General features: G+C 40.0%; 2 protein-coding genes and 1 long non-coding RNA gene across 8 annotated transcripts in view; 1 reads left to right on the forward strand and 2 right to left on the reverse strand.

Moving 5' to 3' along the window:
* lig3 (ligase III, DNA, ATP-dependent) overlaps nt 1-20,702 on the forward strand; it is a 26,093-nt gene extending 5,391 nt beyond the window's left edge. For 2 of the 5 annotated variants that reach the window (XM_042432351.1, XM_042432350.1), the window contains exons 2-21: nt 5,051-5,622; nt 6,256-6,384; nt 7,355-7,561; nt 7,694-7,845; nt 9,375-9,541; nt 10,303-10,380; nt 10,485-10,653; nt 12,388-12,543; nt 13,882-14,013; nt 14,133-14,212; nt 14,599-14,686; nt 14,797-14,874; nt 14,965-15,088; nt 15,959-16,101; nt 16,209-16,283; nt 16,659-16,805; nt 17,510-17,660; nt 18,528-18,607; nt 18,742-18,819; nt 19,791-20,702. In XM_042432351.1, the coding sequence (XP_042288285.1) occupies nt 5,079-5,622; nt 6,256-6,384; nt 7,355-7,561; nt 7,694-7,845; nt 9,375-9,541; nt 10,303-10,380; nt 10,485-10,653; nt 12,388-12,543; nt 13,882-14,013; nt 14,133-14,212; nt 14,599-14,686; nt 14,797-14,874; nt 14,965-15,088; nt 15,959-16,101; nt 16,209-16,283; nt 16,659-16,805; nt 17,510-17,660; nt 18,528-18,607; nt 18,742-18,819; nt 19,791-20,024 (3,012 nt within the window). In that variant the 5' untranslated portion in view covers nt 5,051-5,078 and the 3' untranslated portion in view covers nt 20,025-20,702. Of the gene's footprint in view, nt 1-623; nt 744-5,050; nt 5,623-6,255; nt 6,385-7,354; nt 7,562-7,693; nt 7,846-9,374; nt 9,542-10,302; nt 10,381-10,484; nt 10,654-12,387; nt 12,544-13,881; nt 14,014-14,132; nt 14,213-14,598; nt 14,687-14,796; nt 14,875-14,964; nt 15,089-15,958; nt 16,102-16,208; nt 16,284-16,658; nt 16,806-17,509; nt 17,661-18,527; nt 18,608-18,741; nt 18,820-19,790 lie in introns of those variants that run through there. The other 3 variants (XM_042432352.1, XM_042432349.1, XM_042432348.1) reach the window with 3 other exon arrangements.
* Nucleotides 18,946-19,883, reverse strand: LOC121910952. The gene is made up of 2 exons (XR_006099768.1): nt 19,688-19,883; nt 18,946-19,143 (listed from the first exon to the last, which is right to left on the reverse strand). It is a non-coding gene; the product is annotated as an uncharacterized LOC121910952 (long non-coding RNA).
* Nucleotides 19,931-23,157, reverse strand: part of rad51d (RAD51 paralog D) — a 21,177-nt gene continuing 17,950 nt past the window's right edge. Inside the window, exons 9-11 of one of the 2 annotated variants that reach the window (XM_042432356.1) lie at nt 22,895-23,065; nt 21,387-21,525; nt 19,931-20,017 (exon numbers count right to left, since the gene is read on the reverse strand). In XM_042432356.1, the coding sequence (XP_042288290.1) occupies nt 21,430-21,525; nt 22,895-23,065 (267 nt within the window). In that variant the 3' untranslated portion in view covers nt 19,931-20,017; nt 21,387-21,429. Of the gene's footprint in view, nt 20,021-21,386; nt 21,526-22,894; nt 23,066-23,157 lie in introns of both variants that reach the window. The other variant, XM_042432355.1, reaches the window with a different exon arrangement.

Here is a 23,157-nt window from a genome sequence, read left to right on the forward strand (position 1 = left end):
ACTTGTCAAGCACAAGGTAAGCACGCCCCAAAGACTTTTTTTCGGAGCCAGTGGAGTTGCCCCCTGCTGGCCATTAGAGAGAATGCATACTTCCAAACTGGCTTCACTTTTCAGACTGTTCAGACCTGGAGGCGATATTTGTGTCATAGGATGGCCTCTGATTGGCTTACCCTGATATTCTTACCCTAACCCTAACCAGTCTCACTCCTCATGCCTAAACCTAATCAACACAACCAACGGAGGCGTCGGGTACTAGCCAATCAGAGGCAGAGTAGGGGTGGTTGGGGGGGGGGGGCCATGACTTCGCCATCCTAGGAAAAAAACTGTCGACCTGGTGCTATCCGCCGGTGTAGCAACGAGCATTGTGAGGCCACTGAAACACATGCTTTAACCCTATGTCAAGTTAATCACAGTTATCCAGAGACTTACCGGAAATATGCGATTTATAGTTCAAAATAAAGCACATTTTATTTGTAAAAAAATTAATGTGGCACCTCCCATGGTGTTAATAGTAGTTAGAGCTCAGTACACAGAAGCTGCACACCTACTTAAATAAACTCTAATGTCTATTAATGCGCTTCATCGGCAATGTGTGTTTTATTTCGCAGACCGAAAGCGGAAGTGTACCATCTCACTATTACGTGATCGAAGTTGTCTTGACACTGGTAAGCTGTTAGCTAACAACAATGAAGAGGAGCTGCAGTTTAAACCGTGATAACATATCTTACTAAAGCTTTTGCAAGGTACAGTAGTTAAGTGTGTGTGTGGAAACTTTAGCGACTTAATAACTTATTTTTGATAGTTGGTATGCAGTCTGTTTGCTTGGCTTTTTGTCTCTCTGTATGTATGTGTGTGTGTGTGTGTGTGTGTGTGTGTGTGTGTGTGTGTGTGTGTGTGTGTGTGTGTAGGACAGCGAGAGTAAGGCTAAAGCTAATCAACTTGTTAGCCTAAATATTGCCTTCGTGTCAGCAAACGGACACGTATTTTGTACTCGTAACATGTAAAATGATATTCAGATTTAACGAATAGTCGAGTTTGAACATGCAGTTAACAAGGAAGTCCAGTCTATTGTAGAGGTGGCACATTTTTAGCACTTTGTGTTAAACCGTACTCCCACACCCCCTTTTTGTTCAGAATTTGTGCAAGAAATATGGTTCATGTAGCTAATGCGGTAACGTTACTATATGGTAGCTAGTATAGTTTACTGACTATCAGAGCTGTAGATTGTGACTCTGGTCAGTTATGGTTGAATTAGCAAGAGTCATGGGGGAAGTAGCGTTAATGAAACCACAGCCTCCTTTGTCATAGTCAACTGTGGTCGAACATAATTATACTTACGCCCTCAAAACACCAGAATTCAAAAGCGTACAAGACTTGTACCATTTATGTTTCTATGCAAAGGTCAGAAGCTGGTTTAATCTCCAATACTAACCACACACAGTATGTATCACAGTATGTTGATCCCCGACTATAATTACACAGCAGCTATAGCTTTCCTTTCCCATATCAAAGTATAATTGGTTAACCCTCTACTATTATCAACATCAGTTCTTAAAACATTGGTTCACAGTTTTTCAAGTCTGTCTTAAAACAACAGCCAGGAGCCCAAATAAACACTGAAACATGTTTTTCTTGCTGTAATCATTCCTCCTGTCCATACTGACCATTAGAATATCTCTTTATAATGCATTTACAATGTAATTGATGGGGGCCAAAATCTACAAGCCACCATCTGTGCAAAACTGTATTTGTAGTTTATCTGAAGCTAATATGAAGCTTCAGCTTTCCAAATGAGTCAAATCAAGTAGATATCTTTCAACTTTACGTCTCTTTAGTGCCAAAGTTCCTCTTTTTGTTACTATGCTTCCAATGCAGCTCAACAGGGAAACACTGTCTGAGGAAACACAAAGGGGGAATTTGATGCTAAAAAAGACTGTAAATATGGCAGATATCCACTTGATATGACTAACACAGACTGTTGAAGCATCATATAAGCTTCATATAAACTTTTAAATGCAGTTTTACTGGCAGTAAAACAGCCACAGAGCATAATAGCTACTACCACCACCATGCTTGACAGTAAGTATGGTGTTCTTGGGGTTAAAGGCCTCACTTTCTCTCCTCCAAATATGTTTCTGGTCATTGTGGCCAAATAGCTCAATTTCTGTTTCATCTGACCACAGATATTTCCTCCAGAAGGCTTTTTCTTTGTACATGAGATCAGCAGCAAACTTCAGTCAAGCCTTAAGTACCACTTCTAGAGCGAAGGCTTCCTTCTTGCGATGCAGCCTCTCAGCCCACGGCAATTTAAACATGCTTCACCGTGGACACTGACACCTGTTTTCCAGCAGCTTTTAATTCACCGCAGACCTGCTTTTTGCTGGTTGTTGGTTGACTCTTGGTTGACCATCCTGACCAATTTTCTCTCAGCAGCAGATGATAGCTTGTGTTTTCTTCCTGTTCATGGCAGTGACACAACTGTGCCATGCACTTTATACTTACTTAAAAATAATTGACACACAGTTGATCTTGGGACCTGTAGTTGCTTTGAAGTGGCTCCAAGTGACTTTCCTGACTTGTTCAAGTCAATGATCTGCTTTTTCAGATCCATGCTGAGCTCCTTAGACTCTCCCATTGTAGCGTTTGTGGCTGAGTCTAATGAGAGTATCATACAAGCCCCTATTTAAATGGGTTAAGAGAAGTCACCAGCCGTAGTCAATCATAATCATTCACAAGAACTTAAAAGGCCATGTCACATACAATACATACATGGTCTCTACACGTGTATGTAAACTTGACCGCAACTGTACATTAAAAGCTCATTTGAAGGGACTCTTTTAATAACCAGTATGAACAAAAGGAATGATTACAGCAAGGAAAACCTCTTTCAGTGGTCATTGGGCACCTGACTGTTGTTTTAAGACAGGCGGTGCAAGACTCTGCAGCAATTGCATTAAAAACAGACCCAGTTGATTTAAAATGCGCATTAAAGTTCCCAACAATATCGTCTTTGCTCTTAATTTTAGTTGAGTTAACTAAAAAGTGTTCAGGGAGGCCTGAAGTGGAATTGGAGCATGACAATAATTTTATCTAATTTAGTGGGATTGTTGAGATTTACTGAAATACATGTTAAGTAATATTCTGATCTGGATATCCTAGTCTGTCCAGTCCAGTCCAGTCCAGTCAGCAGGGGAATTAGTGGATCTAGCCTTGGCCCAGGAGGTGTTACCTCCTCCTTCTTAGGTTAGATAGTTCCTCCGTGAACGAAGGGTTGTCCCTCCCAGAAATCCTGAATTTCCTTATAGGGGCATGTTTACTGCAAATCGACATCAAAGAGTTATGAAAATATTCTCAACATCATGGATTAAACTGACTCTGCCAATGTCACTATTGTACAGATCACGCAGAAATACTTGTTCTTCGTTTAAAATACCTTTTGAAAAACGTAACGAGGTTTGAACTTGGGTAATTTTGACTCTTATGCAGGCAATAGCACAACGATCGCTGACATTACAGAATACTTCAGTCGAGGTATAGGCCTACTTGTGGGGCGTGTTTGTGAGAATGAAATCTAATAATGTAGATTTGCTTAGATTGTTTGGTTGGGCCTAGCAGGAACATTAATAAATTGCACGAGATTTAAGGAATCACACAATTCCTTAATGCAATCAGAGGCAGAGGAAAGTCAATCCCAATTTAGATCGCCCATGAGAATGAGTTCAGAGAGAGGAGATGGCTTCTTTTATGGCTGACGGCGGTCTGTAACAGCCAACAACAGTAAAGCGAGGATAGTTGGATATATTCACTTGAGCAGTTCAAATTGTTTGGCTTTGGTTAGCCTATAGACTGACATGGAACTACAAGGTTCGGATTTAACATAAATTGTAACTCCACCACCTTCATGAGCTTGATTGGATCTATAAACATTGTAATCATCAATTGCGATCAAGTTCTCAGGTATCGTTTCTGATAGGAACATAATATCCACATCCGTTGTGTAACCCAGAACTTTATCATGTCCATTTCGGGGAGAAGGCCAGGGTTTGGTTTGCACGTTCCCAGATAACAGCAGCAGTAGCAAACAGTGTGTTGGCACTGATGAACCAACAGTCAATCCAGCAGGGAGGCTAGGTGATTGAATCAGGCCCCAAGCAGTCCACACAGGTTATCTAAAACCCAGCAGCAGTAATTTCAACTCACTTTTGGTTTGTTGTAAGAAGCTTAAAGACAGTCATTATGTACCCCTTCAGTAGGCAAGAAAGTTATTTTATAATAATTGGGCCTATTCAGTCCAATGCAAGCTGTAGTCATTTGGTTTTAGCAGCCCAGCAGCAGTAAGATTAAATCCCAAAAGAGAGTCATTATCCTCCTCTTGAGTAGATATAAAAAGTCACTTTTCTTGGCTGGATTATCAGCATAAAACTCAGAGCTCACATGCAGGCACACAAACAAAGGACTGGACTGGCAGCCATCTTGGATTGATTATCAACAGTCAACATGTCAACAATCTAATAAATTGAAGGAAACTGAACTAGAAATGATTCATATAGAACAAATCTCTCCTACAGTCTGATTATTATCAGTATTACTCAAGTTCTAATAGAAAGTTAAACGGTGGGTTAAGTGATTGAGTGGCGTTGAGTTAACACCGCAGACACCTTCATCTATGTTTTCATGGCATGAAGTATGGTTAAACAGTCAGTGCATAAACTTTGCGTAACAAAGTGAATTATATCTCATGGACTTGTTGATTAAAACAGCACATAAAGATATCCTCTGTTGCAATATTATAAAGTACAACAATAGTGGATCCTGACCACCTCCACATTGATCAGTGTGGGCAGCATGTGGGTCTCATCAGAAACAGTTGGTCATGAGGAAACTAGTGTAAATGCATATTTATCTTATCAAAATATTAGTGAAAGTGCTAAAATGTGGAATACAATTAATCATATTTGAAATGTTACTGTACTTTGCTGCCATGCTTTATATCTTTTGTCAATACTCTAGTTCTAACTCTTTAACCATCATGTCTCTTTGCTTTCTGTAGGTTGTAACTTGCTCGCCGTCAGAGCTGGATGCAGAAACTGCCTGTTTTATTAGCTCATAAGACTGCCTGCATAGGCCTACGACCTCTTGGAACACTTCAACAGCTCTGGAAAGTGCGTAGAGTCTTTTCCGTCTCTTCATGCTTTGAACTTCTACCTCCACCCGTTCACACTTTTCATTTTTCCCAAGAAATCCGTCATTTCTCCTTGGTGTCACATAAACAAAGTCTCCTCCAAAACGATCCTCCCCAGCTTCTCCTGCGTCAGTGTTCCTCCAACCAGCCAGATATGGCAGATCAGAGGTTCCTAGTGGAGTACGCCAAGCGCGGCACTGCGGGATGTAAGAAATGCAAGGACAAAATCCAGAAGGGGATAGTGCGGATAGGGAAAATCGTGCCGAACCCTTTCAGTGAGTCTGCAGGGGAGATGAAAGAGTGGTATCATGTGAAGTGCATATTCGAGAAGCTGGAAAGGGCAAGGGCCACCACGAAGAAGATCGAGGACATCACAGATCTGGAAGGCTGGGAAGAGCTGCAGGACGAGGACAAGGAGCTCATTGATAAACATGTCTCAGGTACAACAGACTGTTTGTGGCTCTGACCTTTGATCTTTATCCATGGAGTTAAAGTGATTTTCCCCTTTTAATGTGCTCATTATACTGTCACATATTTGCAAAGTCAATGAAATTGAACAGGGGCTGCAGTGTGGGCTTGATAGTATGAAACTGATCTTTCCAAAGAACCACAACTTGCAATATTGCACAACCAGTTAAAGACAGACAATCAACTGATTCAGTCCTGCAAAAGAGAGTCCATATAATGGTTAGATAAACAAAACTCACACATGAGTACAGATGTCTGAAACAAGTATTCCTATGTTTATTATTATTATTTTATTTTTTCATATCCAGTGATTTGGCATTGCTGGATTAACTGCATATGATTGAATGGCTTTTACTTGACAATGTGTTCGGTGTGTGTCACATGAATGCACCCATTTTTAGCTTACCTGCTAAACCAGTACAAGTAATTATCTGGCTTAACATTCCAGGAGAGCATCATAAACAAAAACATCCTCTCAGGACTTTTTCACATCAGAAGATTGTAACTACAAGAAATTGGCAAATAAAATGATGCTGTTTTATCATGTGATACAGTTATGCCTGTGCAGGTGTTACTGATTCGGTTCTTTGCCATTTGTCTTGTAGACCTGATGGCCAAAGTCAATGCAAGTCCAAAGAAGAAGGTGCAAGCCAAGTTAAACACCACAGGCAAGCTGATGGCTCCTCCTGCCGAGCCGCCCGTCAACGCTCCACGCAAGTTCTCAGGCTTCACTGGTGAGACATGACATTTAAGATCAAGTTGTTCCTTATTTGTTCTAAAGAGGAAACTATACAATAAGCTGCTGCGGCTTTGCACCGCACTGTAGCGTAACTAGGAAGCCAGTCTATTTTTCATTATTGCAGTAACAATGTGAGGCATTTGTAATAAATTGATATTTTGAAAAATGAAAAACAGCCTTAAATTTGAAAAGGCAGGGAACATTTCTGATTTATATGCTGCCTGAGAGGACAGGAAGCAAATATTAGTAGGCACGTTCAGACCAGAGGAACTTTTTCATAGCTCTAAGAACTGTTTGAGGAACTACCCCCTTTTAACTGTTGAACTTGGGACAATCGTAGTTCTTAGAGCGCTGTTCAGGTTAGGTACTCTCCCAGAACAAGAGGAACCCTGAGTGACATAAGTGTAGGGTGATTGGTCCAGACGTAAGGGTACATTGATTGGTCAAACACATGAGCCAATGCCGCACCGGCACCCGCCATTTTTGAAAAATGAAACCCGTGACTCATAACAAACAAACAGCTCCGATCACAGCGTCTTCTATCTTGTTGTTGTTGTATCTCGTGCAGAAGTGACAGTGCAATACCAACCGCCGGCCGGCCGGTTTATGTCACTTCAATGTTCCTACTGGTGTTGTGAATGCAAACAGAAAAAAGGCCCTTGAAGGTGTGCAGTTCTCAAGGGAGCTTCCCAGTGGATAGTTCCTCTCAGGGAGTCCCAGAACTGGTTGGTCAGAAAGCGCCTGTTATGTGTATTTTGGAAACAAAGGTTCCAAATTGTAATGTAATGTCAGCATTTTGTACATGCATTTGTGAAAAGAGAAATTGTTAGCATTAGTGAAAAGTTCAAAGGTTGAAATTTTTGAGAAAGTGAATCATCCCCTTAAAAGTGATCAGTAAATAGTATCAGTAAGCAGATAATGAGGATAATTGGACCTGGTCTGTTTGTGTCATTGTGTCCTGTCAGCTGCGAAGGCTGGCACTTCCAGCAGCCCAGCACCATCCTCCTCACCTGCCAAAGGCAGCCCCCTGTCCGCCCAGCTGTGTGACCCTAAGCACAAGGACTGCCTCTTCAGAGAGTTTCGTAAGCTCTGCGCCCTGGTAGCAGAAAACAACAGCTACAATGTCAAGACACAGACCATTGAGAAGTTCCTCAGGAAGGGCTCAGCTGGAGGTTGGTGTGTTGATTATTTTGTTTGTGTGTTTATGGGCTTTAGCAGATTTCAGCATAGTAGCATGTGATAAAATCTGAGGCCAGGATTTCTACCACTGTATTTGTCTTCAACCGTTTTTTCTTCTAACCTAGATAAGTTCCATGGAGATCTTTATCTGACGGTGAAACTGCTCCTGCCAGGCGTCATTAAAAGTGTCTACAACCTCAACGACAAGCAGATTGTAAAACTCTTCAGCCGCATATTCAGATGCAACCAGGACGACATGGTGCGCGATTTGGAGCAGGTCAGTGATCCATGGGTGCTTTTTATTTGGCTAATTTATGCTTCCTCGCGTCCTCTCCTCTCCGTCCTCCAGCCGTGACCCCGGAAATCAATCTCCCTGCCCATCATGGAGGATCTTCCAATTCCTTAAATGTACTTCAGAGGACAGAGGAGGCGCCTGGAGGAGCTTAGAGCGAGGAACCACGGGTGTCCTCTGAGGAAGTTTTATTTACCGGACGTCAACACCCCTTTGATAGCATGACTTTATTGATTAGTCAGCTGATCTGAGGAGACAGTAAACAGTCAGGCTGTTGTTATAATAACAGCAGATCAGGAAAACCAACAGCAGTTTTTCATATTTATTCATAAAATAAAAATGACTGAATCATAAATCAGTCATAAAAAAACACTTTTGTGACTATAATATTTTTCTTCATGAGCCAAGAGGCTTTTCCTTTTCTTCTTTTCCATTTCACGTCCGTCTCAGCTCCTTCAGGAAATGATAATGCTGCACAGCTGTGTGTCCCCTATAAAGTCATCCAGAGCCTGAAAGGGATGTCAGACTTTCATTTTCATTTAAACATATTCTGCAGGCTACAGCTTTTTTTATTGCTCCTTTTTCTCTTCTTTCAGTAATTAACAGATTTTAATAGTCTATTTGTTTCTTATTCTGTGACAGACAGATGCTGCTGTAGATCTATTATCAAATAATTTAAAAAACGTAGCAATTATCATGTTTTCCTTCCAGCTATCACAATGGAGAAAATATTAAGTTTAAAAAACAGTTTAAAGTGTTAATTAATTGCACATAAATTTGACTTTAAACTTTAGAGTTTAAACTGTTGCTTAATAATTTCTACATATTGATAGCTGACCTCTACATATGTGACAGTTGAGGTGATGTGCGTCATGAGTAGTTGTCGTCTCCTAAAAAATGACGCTGGAGTGAGCGAGGACGTCCTGTTTGATGAATTAAATTCCTCCGACCTTCCTCTCTCTCTCTCACATCATCGCTGGGAGGAGCTGACATATGAGAAAGAGACGGGAGTGAGGAGACTAAATGAAAAGCACACTTTTTATGTTCTCACATTAACTCGTGTGCTTTGTCAGTATTCAAAAGTATTCCACATATCTTGAATTTATTTAGTTTATAACTAAAACCCCTCTCGCCAGCAATTATTCCAAGCAGTTTCATTGATATTCTTAGAGTTAAAATACATTAATTAGGGGATTTTAGGCCAATTATAATCATTTAAAGAGGTCAAAATTCCAGCAACACTTGTAGTATATAGATAGTATATAGTCTATAGTCTAACAATAAATTTGTTCTATATACTACAAGTGTTGCTGGAGTTTTGACCTCTTTAGACTCTTTTCCCCTCTCCATGCACCTTGGAAGAAGGTGAACTTGTGCCAGAAACCCCTTCTCTGCTTCTACACCTGTAATCATTCGACATTGTGTCTTGAAAATGATGAAAGAGAGACAAATTGTCAAAAATGATACTTATTACAATACAGTGTGTCTTTTCTTTTTCTTTTTCTTTTTTTAAGGGCGATGTGTCTGAGACAGTGAGGATGTTCTTTGACGAGAGTAAATCATTTCCTCCGTCTTCCAAGAGCGTCCTCACCATCCAGGAAGTGGACGCGTCCCTGACCCGCCTCGCCCAGCTCACCAAGGAGGACGAGCAGCAGAACGAGCTGGAGGATATTGCCAAAAAGTAATGCAGTATATCATCATTTTAATAGAACGTAGGACAGGTAGTAAAACAGAACAGACAAGGTATACATTAAAATGATTAGTAGTGCAGAAGTGGTAAGTGTTAATGATAGAGATCAGTGATGTTAGACCTTGTTCAAACACTTTACTACATGCTGTGTAAAAGGCCACAGAGACAGACTGTGATTTATTTTCACAGCATTTGTAAATAGTGCTTTTATTTGCTTCCACTTGTTTTTGCACTGCTTTTTTTATTGTTGGCATTTCTTGTTTTTGCACTTGTTTCCCTCCTTTTTAGATTGTCTGCCTCAGGCATGTCTAACACACACACACACACACACACACACACACTAGAAATCTCTGTTTGACATTCTCCCCTCACAGCAACAGACGCTCCAGAGTGGGACTGTGTTTATTTGTCATAAATTGCATCTTGCAAAGCTGTAAACAGACACAAGTGGTGAATGTGTCACATGACATCAATAAGGGCAAAGCAAGCCATTTAATTTAAAAGATTCATGCCTGTCTTACACATTTAGCCTTCAAAATAGAAGCAGTGAAGCAGGTTTTTCTGAAGGACTTTCAGTTTCTATGAATTAGTGGTAGATGATGCTACTTGTGTATTTAGTACTTATGTATTATTATTTCAGAACATGTCTAGTCATAACTGTTCTGCTTCATAAAAGGCTGTAATACTCCAACATTTGCTTCACAGTTTCCACCTCAGTGATAACCAGGAAATTAATTCTCTCTTCATCATAGATGCACCAGTAACGACCTGAAATGCATCATTCGGCTCATTAAGCATGACTTGAAGATGAACGCCGGAGCAAAACACGTGTAAGTCTCTTTCACTTCTGCCCAGAGCTTAATATACTTGATATCACGTGTTATATTTTCATACCGACCTCGAGCTAATCTTTTATAATTACCTGTTACCGCAGCTTGGATGCCGTAGATCCAAACGCTTACGATGCCTTCAAGGCCTCGCGTAACCTGGGTGACGTGATCGAGCGGGTGTTGAGGAATCAGCAGGAGGCGTCCAATGGTTCAGGACCCAGGAAACTCCTTACTGTGGAGGCCTCACTGATGACCCCCGTTCAGCCCATGTTGGTGAGTGTTACCAATCCCAATCACCCAATCACACTCCCAACAGTTCTCCCTTTATCTATCACTGCAGTCTTTATTACATCAAATCTATACTTTGTGCACATCGCTACATACGCTGACCTTCCTGAGTCCATGAAGTACTTGAGATACACATACATACAAAATGAATCAAATGAACACGATGCGTCCCTGAAGAAATGGCCTCATTTTATTGTAAAATTATTACTTATTATGTAGCAAGCTGTAGGCCAGTACTGTAATAATCAATTTTTGTTTTAGGGCAAGCTCTATGAGTTATCTGTGAAAATAAAAAAGACTAAATTAGAAATAGATTTCCAATAAAAGACAGTAATTGTCGCTGTAATACCTCAGGTTTTCAAAAGGAAAATGAGTTTAGAAATGAGATGACCTTCTGAATTGTAAAAATAATTTAATAGGGGGGTCTGTGTCCTTACACCAAAGACTTATGTATGCAAGAAAGAATATTTATATAAGAGTTTTTCCTTTCACCCAGTTCAAAGGGTCCGCTATTTCTTTTTATTCACTATCGTCCTTTAGCAAAAACACATATTAGTTTAGTGAAGGTTAAGATGATCATAGATTCAGTCTACACAAAGCAAACAAACCTCCCAACACGCATTCAGTAAGAGATGGGTGTCTGTCTCTCCATTAAGCTATGCCTGTCGCTGTCGTGGCAAAATAATCAATGAGATCCCTCGTTTCCTAGAATATGACGTTCGAAACGGTTTCCAGCTGATGGCTCGTCACTAAACAACCAAACATGCAGCAGCTGGACCTTACAGATAACTCTGTAACTGTAAACACACACACGACTATCCTGAATCCCTTTCCACAGTAAAGTATTTAGCCAGGCTGATTTTTAAAAAATGTGTTTTCCAAAAAGCCTGCAGACCATAAAATTGCACATTACACAGCAGACTAGTATTAAGGTAAATTTAAATTCGGTTCAGTTGTAACACTTAAGTTTACAAATTAACGACATGGGCCAGTTCCCAACTTCCCTGTGGGCTTACAACTTCACTATTTTCAGTCTTAACTTCCTTATATCCAGTAAACACATTAGCGGGGGGAGAGACATGTAAATGGAGTCCTGTGCATAGAAACCAAGTGCAATTTATTTGGATGAGGTGGGGGGGATCTGAAATATGGTTAGTGCAGGCAGAGCAGGTGAATGTGCAGTCACATTACCGGTACAGTCATAAAGCTGTGCAATATCACCAGAACACACTGATACGATATTGAAAGGGATGAATTAGATTTTTGTGAACACTGAGACAAACATGTGCACCGAGAATTAAATCTACGATGCAGCATTGCTCTCTCCTTTATGTAAGGTCGACACCTAGTCGTCGCTGAGATCTGGGAGCATACAGGTCTGTACTTGGAGTGTGTGAGCCAAATGTGAGCACACCTGAAATATCATTAATAATCCCTTTTATTGTGCAAAATTCTGTGCAACAACCTGCTTAGTACAATGTTGTCATTACCAAAGGAATGATAGCCAAAACTGTTAAAATAAGAATAAAATTGTAATGAATCTGAATCCTTCAAGTGTATCTGAAAGTTGAATTTCCGTCGAAGTTAAAGTCAAGAGATAGACTTGCTTCTGCAACTGGAGCAACCAGAGGAAACTTTAAATGAAAAGTAACTATATAAAAGAATTTCATCACTTCCTCGGGGCTTGTTAAACGTTTTGTTTTCCTTTTGTGATTTCAGGCAGAGGCGTGTAAATCCATCGAGCACGCCATGAAGAAATGCCCCAACGGGATGTATTCCGAGATCAAGTATGACGGGGAACGTGTTCAGGTCCACAAGAATGGAGACAACTTCAGCTACTTCAGCCGCAGCCTCAAACCAGTGTTACCACACAAAGTCAGTCTTACACCAACACAGCCGCACAGCCCTCGAAGCTGTATAGTGATCAGTGTGACAGTACTTGTTGGAATGGGATGTCCTTAGGTTTGCCCCTGCAGGATTAGCAGCTCAAAGTATTTTCCCAGCATGAAAATCAGACATTTCCCACAGTGATTTTCCAGCATTTGCTTTCTCAGCATGAGGCTGAAAGCCTAAAAATGAAGATAAATAGCTCCAAATCATGTTCATTAGCCCTTTGAAACCACCAGAGGTTGCTGCTGAGCATGCAATACATGCCTCTCAGCAACCTTGAAACCTAGTAAATCACCAGACAGAAACAAAAGCTTTTATGCATGAGCATATGAACAAGCCGTGCACCTCAACCCAATCAAATGTTTCTTTCTCCTCTCACAATTGTGCAGTGATTGAAGTCCCTTTTTCAAGTTGCTATTGCTGTACTACTATCTGGAGTAGCATCCCGTAGTTCAACAGTTCCTGAGCTGCTATTTAAGAACCAGCTCTACTGTCCTGGGATTTGTTCTCTGGTTTCTGTTATGTATGGCCCAGTTTTAGCCTTTCAGCATTTTAGCCTGGATGGCTTTGACTTTCCAGCCCATGCTATCCATCAGCCAAACGACTGATTATGCACCCTGACTCGATTCAATTATGCAATTTATGTTAATGTTAGCTTAACATTTCATGAGGGTTGGCGACAGAATCAAATTAAGGTAGTTAGGGCTGCAAATAGCAATCATTTTCATTCTTGATTAATCTGCAGACTATTTTCTCAAATATTTGATAAATCACTTTAAAACATCGGGAAACTGCAAAACATGCCCACTACAGTTTCCTACTGTCCAATGATATAACAGATGTCTTGTTTTGACAAACCATCAGTCTAAAACCCAAAGATAGTCAATTTAGTGTTAATATTAAGACAAGATAAAGCAACAAATTTTAAAATTGAAGAAGCAAATGTTTGAGGCATTTCTGCTTGAACTGACTTAAATGATTAATCACTTATTATAATAGTTGCAGATTAATTTTCTGTTGATCCCTGCAGCTCTAAAACTAGCCTTAGTTTCCAAGTGTTTTAAGATTTTCTGATAAATGATAATACTGTGGAAGTGTTGAGATCATTCACCTCAGTGAGTACAAGCCCAAATGAAGAAAACCAAATGTTTCGTAATATGCACACATGCATCACATTGACAATAATAAGCCTAATTAATTGGACAATTTGTTTGTACAGTGTGGAGCCTATAAAAAAAAATCAGGGGTGGTGTTCATTCTCTTAAATCCTGTTGCTTCTTACTCTACTCAGTATCTGCGTTTGTGTTCATGTTGATGTTTCAGGTCGCCCACTTCAAAGAATTCATCCCACAGGCTTTTCCCGGTGGCCACAGTATGATATTGGATGCTGAAGTCCTCCTAATTGACACAAACACCAGTAAACCTCTGCCCTTTGGGACTTTGGGTGTGCACAAGGTGAGAACATAACAGCCAATTTGTACCTTTTTTTTTTTTTTACAACATGAGTTTGTCACATGGCTTGTGTTTTTGTCGTTGCCACACTTCACATTCCCTCTCCGTTCGTCTCTCTTCAGAAAGCTGCCTTTCAAGATGCCAAAGTGTGTCTCTTTGTTTTTGACTGCATCTACTTCAATGGCGTGAGTCTCATGGAGAGGTAATGTGTTTTCACTCCATCTGTTGTCTGAAAGACGTCTTTGCGTTCCACTATACAAAGAAGAACGCCTGATGGGAATGATGCAAGCATGTATTTTTAACAGCATTCATAGGTTGTCTCTCCAAATTTCAACAAACACAAACACATTGGTTTCTGACCTTGAGGTTTGCTGTCTGCTGTGTCTTTGATACTCGGTGTTATTTCTGCAGTGTTTGGATTATGGTTTTATGTAGAGATCCCATTTTAATTCCACTTAAAGTTTATTTAAAGTTAGTTTTCCTTGTGGATTTGGTAGTTTTACTGCAGATTTCTCAGTACTAGTTTTAATATATCTTCTTGTTTACATGTGTCTTACATGTATCTGATGCCATTATATATTTTTTTAGGCCTTTGTGTGAACGCAGGAAGTTCCTGCACGACAACATGGTGGAAGTCCCCAACAGGATCCTGTTCTCAGAGATGAAGCACGTCACTGTAAGTTAAACTCTGAATTTGGCTTTCTGCTCTATGTATACATCTGCAACACCTCAGTGCACCAAGGTTGTACCCTTGCACATACTTATATGTGTGTGTGTGTGTTTCAGAGGGGAGGAGATCTGGCTGATATGATAACTCGTGTCATCAGAGAGGGACTTGAAGGCCTGGTGCTAAAAGACATAAAGGTAAGTTTCCAGTTCTGATGTGACTTGTATGTAAGTTATGGATGTAGCTGAAACATTATGATGGTTGACGTGTATATCTCTGTGTCTCAGGGCACCTACGAGCCTGGAAAGCGCCACTGGCTTAAGGTGAAGAAGGACTATTTAAATGAAGGCGCAATGGCAGACACAGCTGACCTGGTGGTGCTGGGAGCCTTCTATGGAAAAGGCTCAAACGGTCTGTAAAGCCCTTAACATCCAACACAGTACAAAGGTTTCTTAATTCATTACTGTAAATGCTGTCTTTTTCCACTTCTTAATGCTTTACCTAATTTGTTCAGACAGGTTTTCTATACTTAGCCACTTCAAAGTAAGTGAGGAGTGTAACTTTAGTGGAAACGCTAACACCTAATGCTAACAGCTAAGTTAGCTAATCAATCATTCTCTTGATAATAGTATGAAAACCAGAGGCACTTTATTAAACAATACAAAAGGATGTGGTATGAGAGAACTTAAAACTAACCCTTGTAGATCAGTGGGTTAAAATGTAATCTGTAATATATATATGTATAGATTCTGTATTTATTGTGTTCAGACAAGATGGTGAAATTAATAATACATCTCTGTGACTACCAAATACAGCGAGCATTGTTAGCAGAAAGGATGTCACTGGGTATAGCATGCAAGCAGACAAGATATGGGAGCCATTGATGAGGCTGTGTAATCAGCATAAAACAGAACCAAAGCATAACAAAAGCCAAAACAAAGGTATAAATCTCCAAAGCATGGCTGATGAAGACCACTCATGCAGTGTGAGGATGAGCTAAGAGAGCCGAAACAATAAACGGGATGCTTTATTGCCGTAACATACAGTAAAGACTCAACGGTAGAGCAAGTGAAAGAGGCTGAATTCGACATACAGGAAAGGCGTTTTTGTGATTTTTGGAGCAGTGATGCAAATTTTGGCTTTTACACTGTCTGCAGTGTTTATAGACCAGAGCTGGATTGTGGAGAAAAAAGGAAAAAGGGAAGCCTAGTTAACAGCTACTGTATATTTTTCATTAAGGGCTAACTTCCCTAATGCTGTGTGTGTTTTTATATCCACCAGGGGGCATCATGTCCAGTTTTCTGATGGGCTGTTACGACCCAGACTCCAAGAAATGGTGCACAGTCACCAAGTGCTCAGGAGGCTACGATGACGCCATGTTGGCCAGACTCCAGAAAGAGCTGGATGTGATCAAAATCAGCAAGGTCAGAGAGGATCCACTTAGAGGCCTGCCTGGAATATTGAGCTGATGTAATAAAAATCGAAAATTAATCTCTTGTGTGTGTGTGTGTGTGTATGTGTTTTCCTGTAGGACCCAAGCAAAATCCCCGGCTGGCTGAAAATCATCAAGAACTATTATCCAGATTTCATTATCCGCAATCCTGAGGTGAGATTTCACTATTCAGCACAGTTGTATTTCCCAGTGGGCCTGTTCACGCGCAGCCCGGTTTTATATCTGGCTTCTGCAGACCTTTAAATGAAGTGATAAGTTCATTTAAAGGTCTCTTTAAAGCATTTCTTTGCAAATAAATTACTCTCATATTGAGATAATGACCCACCACGCTGCAGAGCTGGGAGGTGTTTTCAACCTGCATGTTCACTGAAATAAAATACACAAATTTCTGTTAAGTCATGTTTTGTTTTGTTTTTCCTTTAGAGCCGATGTCAGAATTGCTCTTTTTTTTCATTTTATGGAAGCAGTCATATATTCGCCTTGTCATTTATGTCTCACCCGCTGCCGCTGTTGTTTCCTCTCCTGCAGCAAGCACCGGTCTGGGAGATTACAGGTGCAGAGTTTTCCAAATCAGAAATGCACACCGCCGATGGCATCTCTATCCGCTTCCCCCGCATGACACGGATCCGTGACGACAAAGACTGGAAGAGTGCCACCAACTTGCACCAGCTTAAAGTAGGATATCACCAGATCGATTCGAGCGCCGTAGCTTTCGTCATACATCAGTGTTAATAACGTACAGTTCTGAGTGCAGTAAGTTGTATGATCATTTTACAGCAAGCGTGTGGAGAAAATATAACATCTTAGACCCATTTTTACTGATACTGCTTGTGCAATCATATGCATGACAAGTAGTAAATGTTCTCTTAGACTAAAATGAGATTTGAATGCAGCTGAAGTTCTTGACATACCCGAATTAGCCTGATGTCCCTCAGGCACCATGAGAAATAGTGAACTGTTGTCACCTAACAATAAATTTTAACAAGATAATCAAGTGTGTCTCAGAAGATGCATTAGAAATCAACTACTAATTTGATACTGAATACCCAAAGTGTATGTATGTCAGTGTAATATATGATTTTAATTTGGGTGAGACAGGGGATGTGATTAAGGTGATAGGAGTAGTGACATAATTAAGCCCTCTGTTGAACAAAGCACCATTTGGACTGTTTAAGTTGAGGATAATTTAAATGCTGAGGACTAGGACTAAATTTGCAGGCAACATTGACGAATGAATTGAAATATCGTCCGAGGCTGTAAAAACACGCCTGCGCTAAATTATTCTAATCCAACAACGGGTCTTCAATCTTTTGTGACAAGAAACATAACATCTGTTGAGCTTGAAGCCAAACGTTTTCATTTTCATCACTCCGCCGTAGGAGCTGTTCCGCATATCGAAAGAGAACTGCGACTTCAAAGTGACGGCCGGACCGTCGACGTCCAACGACGACAAGGGCTCGTCAGGAGGGGACAGCGGAGGAAACTCCCCGTCGTCCACGTCCCACAGAAGCGCTCCGCCCAAGAAGACCAGTAAGTACAAAAACATAAAGGGGAAGACAAGAACTGTGTGACGCCGTTGTTGTTTAACTGCTTTCATAGCAAAAAAATATGCGTATGAAGCACATTTTATTGTTTTTGAAGTATTTAAATTCAAGGCAGGAGGGCTGCAACTGATAATCTGCAGATTCTTTCCTCGATAAAACATTTTACCTGTAGAAATATCAGAATCACAACATCCCTGAGTGAAAAAGACAATTTCAGATTACTCGGATTTGTCCAACCAACAGTTCAAAACTCAAATATATTCACAATAATATCATAAGTAAGAGAGAAGCTGAAAATCCTCACAAATGGAAGCTGGAACCAGCAAAAGTTAAGTAATTGTGCATTTTGGCAAGTAACTAAAACAATCGATGATCATTTATCAATTTTTAGTTAATTACTGAATAATTGTTTCAGCTCTAGTTCAGACTGCTTCGTGTTATTAGTGTGGAGTGTTTATCTGCCTCCTGACAACCATCGTACCGACAGTACAGTCATTAAATGGTAACGTTTCCATTTGTGTCGACAGCTCAAAACTTACTTTTTTCCTCCAGAAAACTCATTTTGTTCCTGTCTGTTTATTCATAAAGTCATAAAGTCTTGTAAAAAGTGCAGATTTTTCAGCTCGTGTGATGCATCTTTGCCCTCACTGGCTCACACTCACAGCAATGTCAAAATACTCCCATCAGTTCAATGTTTTTTAAAAAAATCTGGTTTCAGGCAAAGATCAGATTTCAACACGGACACAGAGAAGTGAACTGTATTGATATTTAATTTATAGAGGAATATGGTTCATACTGCAGCTATAATTTGACCATCGCTACTTTACATCACTATCATGTGTTTACTTTATAGGCAACAGCAGTCCACCCAAACCAAAGGCGGTGAAATCTCAGCCACGGACTCCTGCCTCAGAAGCACCCAGTGCCAAGAAGGTACAGCCATGTTCACATGACAGATGTACATTTGCATTTCTCAGTGATGATCTCTGATGTAAAACAGTGGACTTGAGCTGCACAGGCTCAACTTCACAGAGCAGTGTGATGAACTCGGTTCTGTTTCCTCCCAGGCGAAGAAGAGTGAAAGTGTTCACAGCAACGGAAAAACAAAGGCAACCGCTCAGCTGCTGGAGCCGAGGAATGACAAGGTCGGTCCATCGTTTGACTATAAACAAACAGCTGAAACTACTTGTAGTACAAAGACCAGAGCTGATCCAGCACCTACATATTCAAACTCAGATTGGCAAATAGTAATAATAAAACTGTACTTAGGATAAAAAGATTTAATGGCTCTTTATTATGTTATTTAAAGGAAAACTACAGTGTCTCATAACGTTGCACTAACAAATTAACAGCTGATATCTGGGAACACGATGGCGTCGCTAAACATGAGAGGTCAGACATGTCAGCTGATGTTAATAATCCCTCACTGCTCAGTAGCTGCAAGCTGAACCAGGAACTCCATCTGCAGACTGTGATGGCAGAAATAACTTTGACGAGTACAATCTTATTAAAACTAAACAATGAAAATAAAACCCTAGTTGTAATAAACCTTATTTTTCAGATAACCTGTCCTGTATGAGCTATTCTTAAGTTTAACTAGGGCTAAAAAAACTAAACAAAACACTATTGTTTAGACAATTTAGTCAAATGACTGATAAGAAATTAATTAACTCCAGTTTTAATAACCAATTGTTTAGACCAATTAGGTTAAAGCACCAAACATTTGCCGGTTAGAGCTTCATTAATATGACGAGTTGTTTTTTCAGAGATTTACATCTTCACAATTTGAATACTTGAGGGTTTCTGACAGGCTTTGTGGTCTGGTAACATGAGATAGGGATTAATCAGAACTGGAAATCAGATGTTAATCATTTAATATAATTAGTCATTGCCCTGCAAAGCCAGTTCTAAACGTAATCATCTCTCATCATGTAACAGTCATTGCAGAATTTAATTAAATTAATACACAGGTGATTTCCTCTTGTATTTTATAAGAAGGTGGATACAACGCACCTTGAATAGTGCTTAAAACTGCAGCACTCTGCTCACATTCGTTCATATAAAGTAACGCTGACGAGTGCGTTTCCTCTGCTGACGGTTTGTGTTTCTCCCGTAGACGCTGCTGGACATCTTCAGCGGGGTGAAGCTTTTCCTGCCAGACTCAGTGCGGGACTTTGACAAACTGAGGCGATACTTTGTGGCGTACGACGGAGACATCGTACCGGACTACGACGCCTCCTCGGCCACACATACGCTGGCTGAACCTGATGAGGACAGCGAGGCCCAGAGAGTGTCACCCAGCTGGATCTGGGAATGTATCCGCAAGAGGCGTGTCGTACCTCCCTGCTAACAAAAAAAAAAAAACACACACACATACACACATTTTGTCCATCAGTTACTGCATATCAGTGTAAGATTGTTTCACTCTGAATCCATGTTGAAACCATATGAACATGGTTGATCTTTAAGGATCGTTCAACATTTTGAAGGAGTTTGGGGAGATTACTGCTCATGTTCTGAGATCATAAAACACTGTCACACTGCTCTCAGAGGTGTTTTTTTTTTATTTATTGTTTTTGAGCCCTTTTGGCATTCTGTACTTGCAAACCACCTGGGAACACATATAAATATAGTTTTGACATGTTAGTTTTTGCTAATTTTGAGTAAGTGGAAGAGTATACTGGTGATAGATGTAGACAAATTATCGATGAGAAACATGGACGTGAACTGTAGATGTAGAGTTTTTTTTATATACTAAAATTCTGAATGTAGTTAAATCAGCTACACATGTAAATCAAATCCATTTTACAAAGAGATCATGAAACCTAAAATCACAGTACGGACTTGAATATGCAGCTGAATGAAGATATGGGGTTTTATCAGTGTCATGCGTTATTTTTACTGCCTGACTGAAGCATTTTGTGAGCTATTTAACCCTCCGCTCATGAACTGAGCACAAAAAAGAAAATGTCTGCCATTAGGAATACACTAAATGCTGATAAAAGATAATAAAAATGTCTCAGTAACACTGTTGTAATGCTATTTATTTTCTACAAATTGTGCTTGGAGTGTTGCAGAAAAAGCCGTAATACAAATATGATGGGAATGGATTGCTCATGGAATAACTGCTGCATCTCTGAACTACTCACTTCTTTGAGGTGAAAAGTGCATTTTCTGGTCCAAAAATATAACAATGCTCATGTCCCAGACTTTACCAAGATCACACAAGAAACATTTGTTGTTTTAGGAAAATCCATTTCACTTTGATTCCGAATCATGAGACGCTGTAAAGTTTTTACTGCATCTCAGTGGCTTTCGAGGATAATTCTAATTTACCTTTTTATCCCTGGGATACCTTGAGCTATGAAGTGGATTAATTAATTGTTTGAATCCTCCGAGGTAGAAAAAATCCACATAAACTTGCTCTGCTTCTCCCAAACCTGGAAGATACTATGTCCACACTATATTCACATCCTCTTCTCAACAGGTAAAAAGAAATCTCAGGCTGAAATCTTAGACATAATAGTCAAAGTGGTCCATAATCTCTCTGCTCTCACTCACAAAGGATACCCAATGAAATGCTAATACTGCAGCAGATGATTGACAGAGCCTTTCATAGGAATATATAGCCAGAGTCATGATCTAAACAGGTCGATTTTGAACTTCAAAAAACACATTTTCTTGCTAATTTGTTCCAGAAACATTCATTTACCTTTGGTTAGACATTTAAGGCAAAGGATTATAGTTTGCTCTCATCAGGAATCAGTCTCGTCCAGTTTTCTCTTTCCTGAGGATCCTTCTTCAGAGCGACTCCACCACTGCAAGTCAAACTCTTCTTTGATGTGACACGGCTAAGAAGTAGAGAAGATGACAGTGTTGTTTTAGTTTCAATAAAACCAATATAAAACATTAATTTTGCTTTTTTCATTTGCAATGTGCTTTGTCGAAAGGGATTCTTTGATTCGTCTGAAGGATCTCTTTATAACTCCAAAACAGAGAATGTATAATTAAGGTCTTTGTGGACAATTATTTCTGAGTGGAGAAAAAAATAGAAGAGACTTCAGAATTGTTTTAACAATTCAGAGACACACTGGTACCTTGACTAACATTTAAATGATTTGTACTGTGGACTTCCCAGACATATAATTTTTCAGTTGTATAAATAGTTCTATTTTTCTACTTTTTAAGAGGTAACGTTGACCTCTGGTGCTTGAGGTTTCTTGTCTCCTCACTTCCACAGTAATTATGGAACGTTTAATTAAAATGATGTAATGACCCATGTAGTTATAAAGTTGCGGATGGAAACTCTGCAAAACATTATGCTCATATATTATTACTTTAGTCAAGTTTTAGCTCTTTAATATACTTTTTGCTGGATGTATGTACTTTCCAGGCAGCCATTGGCTTCCATGTTAATGAAAATCAATTAGAGGACTCTTCTGAGTTGTGTGATCCATTTATATTTGTCAATGCGTGATTATGTGGCACTGTATTACCTTAACATGACAATAAAATGAATACTGACTACTTGTACAAACGCTCACTGTGATGGATTAAACAACTTAAGCAAGTTTCATGACTCTGCAACTAGATTTTCATACATAATGAAAATGAATGGAAACCAATTGATACCTTGAATGTCAGAAAAATGCATTAAAACTTCAAAAACACACCGACGTGGTTTACAAAATGATTAGCTGTGATGTAAAGTATATGTGGTTATTAGCAAATGGGTTAAATGCACAGATATAGATAACAAGCAGGACAAAAAGGCTTTTAGAACAACTTGTTTCAAGGAAAGAGGAGTTTGTTTGTGGATAGTAGTAAAGCATTGAAGGAAAAGACTAAGATTGACTTTTCATGAGTAATATTTAGGCAATGTCACAGCAAGAGAGAACACTTCTCAAAGTTTCAAAGTTGTTGAGTCCAGCTCAACAAGAGTGCTTGTCTTGCTGTAGACGGATAAGAGTCCATACATGAAGCTAGAATTGCTTTTGGACAAACAGCTGAGTGTCTGAGTGGATTCAGACTCTATATTCAGATAGTCTTTATGAATTAGAAGAACTCATCTTACTGGTAGCTGCTTTTAAATGGAAAAAAAGAGACCTGTTTAAAATGAGCAAATATCAAGACGTTTAGAGATTCGCCTCTAAATGAAAAACCCTTTGACAGAATCAATACTCGGCTAGACGATGTGCAAGTCAATGCTGCGTGTAGCACCTGTCTAGAAGACTTGATCAGTGTTGCGGAGCGCAGACTGGAGTGGCTGACGGCGGCCTTCTCTATTCGCTCCAGCAGGATCCTGGTTCTGGGGATGTGACTCCAGGACACGCCGAGGCCTGGCTGCACCTCCCCGCCGCTGCTGCCGCCCCTCGTTACGTGGTTTGTCACCTGCAGGTCCAGACATCGTAATGTTTATTTAGTTTTAAATCTCGGGGGAGGGGGGGGATTACCACGCAATTTCATTGTTTTATGGAAGCTTG

Source organism: Thunnus maccoyii, chromosome 13 (genome assembly GCF_910596095.1).
Source record: "Thunnus maccoyii chromosome 13, fThuMac1.1, whole genome shotgun sequence".
Taxonomy (NCBI): Eukaryota; Metazoa; Chordata; class Actinopteri; order Scombriformes; family Scombridae; genus Thunnus; species Thunnus maccoyii.